The 6,180-nt window shown below is 34.0% G+C and overlaps 1 protein-coding gene across 1 annotated transcript; it reads left to right on the forward strand.

Moving 5' to 3' along the window:
• The first annotated feature begins 4,024 nt into the window (after positions 1–4,024).
• LOC111904298 (peroxidase 63) lies at positions 4,025–5,283 on the forward strand. The gene has a single exon (XM_023900070.3). It carries the CDS (start codon positions 4,149–4,151, stop codon positions 5,124–5,126), a length of 978 nt encoding a protein of 325 aa, XP_023755838.1. The 5' UTR covers positions 4,025–4,148; the 3' UTR covers positions 5,127–5,283.
• Positions 5,284–6,180: the final 897 nt, after the last annotated feature.

Below are 6,180 nucleotides of genomic sequence, written 5' to 3' on the forward strand. Positions count from 1 at the left end.
AACGACATTTTATTATGATTTATTATTTTCTGCCGGGACATTGAGTACTATAATTCTAGTACTAGAATGGTCCCTAATCGAGTCCATAATTGAGATACATGTCTTGTTCTTGTAGCTAAATATCAAGTACTAGGATAGAAATCATAAAAAGTCCAAATTCAACGTTTTTGGTCAACTCAGCTAAACATATCAAACTAGGTAGAATACTTTCTCAACAAAGGAACATCAACATAAAAATGGCAAATGATAAAAGGTTTTGATGGGTTACCAATTGATTGAACTCGATTTGGAGGGTGGAGCGTATTTGTATGAGTGTTAAATGAGGGCATTGTTGTAAACTTATTTCAAGAAGCTATAAACTATTTTCAAGAAGTAAAATGAATATGATTTCTTAGAAACTCTTTATTAGAGGTGATAAAAATGAGTTTTAAAAAACTATTTTGTAATTGCTAAACATTCATTTTAACTTATAATCATTATAATGATTGATAAGAGATAAATTTTCATAAACAGTGTTTGTGGTTTTCTAGAATATCAAGTTTAGTCCCTATTTTTTTGGTTACATGGAAGGTCCAGATGGTTTCAACTTGTATCGTGATTTGTCTTTACCCATATAAAAAATACTTTATACATTTTTATTATATTTTATGTTTTAATTACATTTAATCAATTGAAAATTTGTTTAATGAGAATGTGGGTCCCATTGTCCCACCATTTTCACTAACAACCCAAAACCCTTAATCTTCTAGATTCCAATCGACACCACCATATCTCTTTCTATACCCATCTCTCTCTACTTTGTCTGTCTAGTTGGAAACCATTGTTGGCGTCATCGATGTCCATCAGAAAGCTCGTTGCCGTTATTGATGCCCACCAAAACTCGTTGGAGGATCCAACTTCACAAACCTAAAGCGACCAATACAAGCCACAAACCATCCCATCTCAACTAGAGGTGACAAAAATTGACACGACACGAAACCCGACACGAAATAAACGGGTTTGAGTAAGATATTTCAGCCCGTTTAAATAAACGGGTTGACACGACACGACATGAAAACTAAATGGGTAAGGTTAGGGTTGAGAATTTCAACTCAAATATGACTCGAAAATGACTCGTTTATTTATATGCAAGTATTTTGAATTATTTAAATAAACTAGAAAGATACAAAATCAAAACCATAAGTAAAAGAAAGCCTTCGAATTGAATTGTTTTGTAATGTTGAAATGACTTAGCCATCTAGATCAAGACTTCATTTCAATTTTTCCATTCTCTCCCAAACTACCCGGTCTCTTTCGCCACTATCGCATCCTCATGACCTTCGTCATCCGCCTCCCCAACTCCCACTCTTTTAATTTTGTCATCTGAACTTGCTATAACTTCATATATTCTGTCTCCAAACTATTAGTTTTTCCGTTCCGCTTACCTAACCCTTACTTTTTCAACATGCTCAATCTTTTAAACTCACATGACACGACATATTTCGAGGTATAGCCCTAACCCGAAACCCGACACGAACTCGACACGAAAATAAACGGGTTGACACGACACGACACGTTAATTAAATGATTCGGGTTAGGGTCAAACACTTTCAACCCGTTTAGTGTTTCGACATGACACGAACCCGACACGACACGACACGATTGCCACCTCTAATCTCAACTATGACTACTCATTTACACCGCCAACACCTCATCTCAACTTCTTCGACCACCGTTCCCATGGTCGGGTTAGGTCTGACGACCATCACAACCATTAACAATTGATTTTTGAAAATAAGACCCCCGTCAATTCCATCATAACATTAACCCCATCTCTGTAATTGGAAAAAATCAAACTCCCACTGAAATTGATTTATAAATTAAAACTTCCACCAAATGAGTTATGAAAATCAAACCCTCGTTGGTTCATCAGATGTATGGTTTTGATCTTGGTGGGTAACCGGAAGAAATGGGGTTTCATAGGAAAGATGATCTGTGTGTTTGATCTGGTAGTCCAATTTCCTTAGATTTTGGCGAAGGTGACAAATTTCTTTTATAGGATAAGTCATCTATCGCCTTGAAACAATATCTATATCTGCTTAACCTTCCGGTGACGTTCCATAACTGCACTTTGATGTTTTTTTAGATGGATGGTTGAGGAATTTGTAGAATTTGTTGATTTAATTACTATATGATTTGTTTTCTAAAATTTGAGGAATTTCTAGGTTTTGTTGTTTTTACTAGAATTTGTTGATTTGTTGGAATTACTCTCTGATATTTTAATTAAGGAATTTGTTTATGGGTTTTTTTTGGCAAAGTGGGCGATAAAGGAAGTAGTGGTATCGGAATAAGTGTATTGAAGAAAATGGTCGATAGAGGAGAGGGAATCTATTGAATGAGGGGGAATAAAGAAAATTTGTATTTATTTATTTTTTAAATAATTTTTATTAAAGGAAAAATATAAAAGATATAAAAATGGTATAAAAATCTTTTTATATGGGTGAAAGACCAACCATTATAAAAATTGATACTAAATAGAGCTTACGTGAAAGTGAGAAAAAAATTAAAGATTTAACTTGATATTCTCAAAAACCATAATGATTATTTATGATTATTTGTATAGAAGAAAATAACAAATCAATAAATTATTTCAAATATAATTTTTTTATTTTTTTATTAGAGTGACAAAAATAAGCTTTAAAAATCCTTTTGTAATCGCTAATCATTCATATTCATTTATAACGATTGATAAAATAATTAGTTCAATAAATCATTTTAAAACACTATCCTAAACATTCTTTTTAGAATAAATTACATTTTTTTTCCTTGATGTTCCACCACTTTAACCTTCTTTGTCCATTAACCCAGGTTATTTAATTTCCACCATAAAACGATCATTTTATGCATAATTATTTTCGTTCTTTTACTAGTTTAATTTTATTATATTAGGTCCACCCATCCCTTTACCCTTGACCTAATTTTATTATCATATGTTAATAATATTTGTTTAAGTTTGAAAAATCTTTTGTCAATTAAAATTTCTATACAAAACATATGTATAAAATATCGTTTTTCATCAAAGAATAATCTTAGGTGGACCAGTAGACTAATTATTTATTGTCAATTCATTTCCTACATAAAAAGATGACAAAATACGTTAAAATTTGGGAAAATGACTTAGGAGGGAAAACATGTATTAGCAGGTAATATTGTTGTAATTTAAACAGTTAAAACAAGTTAGTTCCTTTATTATGTACAAAAAAAAAAAGTTGCTAATATGTGAATAGTCATTTTCCCTTAAAATTTTAGAAAAAATCGTAGGGAATTTGAGGAGTGTTGCTAATAAGACACCCATTAGACACTATATTATTATTTTTATAAAAAATTAACTACTTATAATCAGTTTTTTCAGAAAATAATGCAATTTCAACCGATAAAAATATTTTAAAAATTAATTAGGATGTCTCCATAATAAAATGGAGGTGATTGGATGGTAAAGAGCCACTAAATTCGGTTGAAATTGGATATGTTCATATGATAATGATTCTATTATCTTGATGGAATATATTAGGCAGCTCCTAAAATTGTGACACGTGTAACCGCCAACGATTTTGAAAAATGAATAAAGTGTGGGCCCCTCTAACATGCGCGTATGCTCTTATTTTGAACAATGTCATTGAAAATAATGACCCATTCCAACACAAACCTTTCTGGCATACCCCACTTGTATTCACGTACCTTTATTAGTTTGATTAAGACGAATTACAAAAAAATAGTTAAGCAACTTGTTTTTTCTTGTTTATATATATATATATATATATATATATATATATATATATATATATATATATATATATATATATATTGTTTTCATAATAAAAAAAAATGCAAAAATTATGAATATCCGAGACTTTCCTTAAAAAAAATTAGAGTTGTCTAATTATTTTTTCCTTACATTGAAATTTATTTCATAATTTAATAGTTAAAAATAATTAAATATGGACCGACAAATCAGCATCCACCGCGATTACTGGCTGCCTGTAAAAGTGATAGTCGCGCGTCAGTTTTCACGCGCTCATACGCGCTCCTCCCCCTCAAAACCCTTTCTTGAGTCTTGACGCCATTGAACTCCTCATTAAGCTACATGCTCTACTGACAGAGCCACATCAATGGCTGACAGAGTAATCTCAATTCTCTTACTCATTTCATTCTTAATCTCATCTTCACACTCTCAGCAACTCACCACCAGTTACTACCAGAAAACATGCCCCAAATTCGATCAGATAATGCAGGACACAACCACCAACAAGCAGATCAATTCCCCAACCACCGCCGCCGCCGCGCTCCGTCTCTTCTTCCACGACTGCCTCGTCGAAGGCTGCGACGCATCCGTCCTTATCTCCTCCAGACCCTTCAGCAAAGCCGAACGTGACGCCGACATCAACCTCTCCCTCCCTGGAGACGGGTTCGACGTCGTTGTAAGGGCGAAAACCGCTCTCGAACTCGCTTGCCCTGGCGTTGTCTCCTGCGCCGATATCCTCGCCGTCGCTACTCGTAATCTCGTCACGATGATGGGCGGACCTTTCTACACCGTGAAATTAGGTCGCCGTGACGGATTAGTTTCGAGAGCGTCGCGCGTTGAGGGCAATCTCCCTCGACCTACGATGTCGATGAATCAACTCATCAGTATCTTCAGTTCTAGAGGGTTTTCAATTCAGGAAATGGTGGCATTAACAGGTGCTCACACCATCGGATTCAGTCATTGCAAGGAATTCAGTTCAGAGATCTACAATTACAGCAGAACATCACAATACGATCCGTCGTTCAATCCAAGATACGCCGAGGGATTAAGATCTGCTTGTGCGGATTACCACCGGAATCCTTCCTTATCGGTGTTCAACGACGTGATGACTCCTCGAAACTTCGATAATGCGTACTACCAAAACTTGCCGAAAGGACTTGGAGTTTTGAAATCGGATAGGGCGCTTGTAATGGATCCGAGAACGAAGCCATATGTGGAGTTGTATGCTAGAGACCAGAAAGTTTTCTTTGAGGCATTTGGTCGAGCAATGGAGAAGCTGGGTTTGTACGGTGTGAAGAGTGGCCGGAGAGGAGAAATCCGGCGCCGGTGCGATTCATTCAACTAGGTTACATTCATCATTATTCATTATATATTCCAAGATAATGTTCTAATATATCTCTTGAATTTATTATTACTATATTTTTTGAACGATGAAGATCATATAATTTGTATACAAAAATCTTTTACTTTCAAAATTAAACAGTAACACCAAGTTAGATCGATTTTCGGCTAATTTTAAACTTTCAGAAATGTTACAAGGCATAAGCATCATTTTAGTCTATTTTTATTTGAGGGTTAATGTTAATGTATTGGTTGAACTTGTTTTTTAGTATCATGGGTTTTTTTCATTTACTACTTTTTTGGGTTTTTGACTAGCATACAACTTACCGAGGAATTAATTCATTATGACTTGTCTTGTTCAAAATATATATTTCATCTTTTAGTTCAAGATGAACATCAATGTGTCGAAGAAGTAGCCATCATGTCCTTTACCTTCAATTCTTGAATAATGTTCATATTGACTAACCACTTCGGTATTGTCCTCTTCAAATCAAACTTGTGAATCCTCACCATCCTATTCAAACCAAACTTGTAAATCCTCAACATCCTCTTCAAATATATTTTATTTTCGATCGGTGGAAAACCATAATACTACAAAGGTTTATTAGGGACAAAATAATAAAGCTTTTCATGGGATTTTTGCATGAAGTGTTTGAAGAATGATACATGCTAAATAAATTCAATACCAACGAAGTCGTGGTCAACTAAGTAAATAAGAAGTCATTGAACGGTCTATATGTCCAAAAATCATTATATAGAATGATATTTGTTAATGACATACGATCATATATGGTTACATCTTATAAAAAGTTGCTACTAATTGATTATTTATTAGAGTAATCAACATTTGTATTTGTTAAATGTGACTTGGGCATTTGCATCATTTTCATTGATCATTTGAGTTCAATGGAGCACTTGGAACTCAATGAAGCATTTGGGGTTCATGAAACATGTGACAAAAAAACGGATCATCTGAGAAAGAAATGAATCATATGACAAATAAACAGATCAAGCAACAAATGAGCTAGTCTTCTAAAAAGGGGTATGGAACACTTGGG

This window comes from Lactuca sativa, chromosome 3, assembly GCF_002870075.4.
Source record: "Lactuca sativa cultivar Salinas chromosome 3, Lsat_Salinas_v11, whole genome shotgun sequence".
Taxonomy (NCBI): Eukaryota; Viridiplantae; Streptophyta; class Magnoliopsida; order Asterales; family Asteraceae; genus Lactuca; species Lactuca sativa.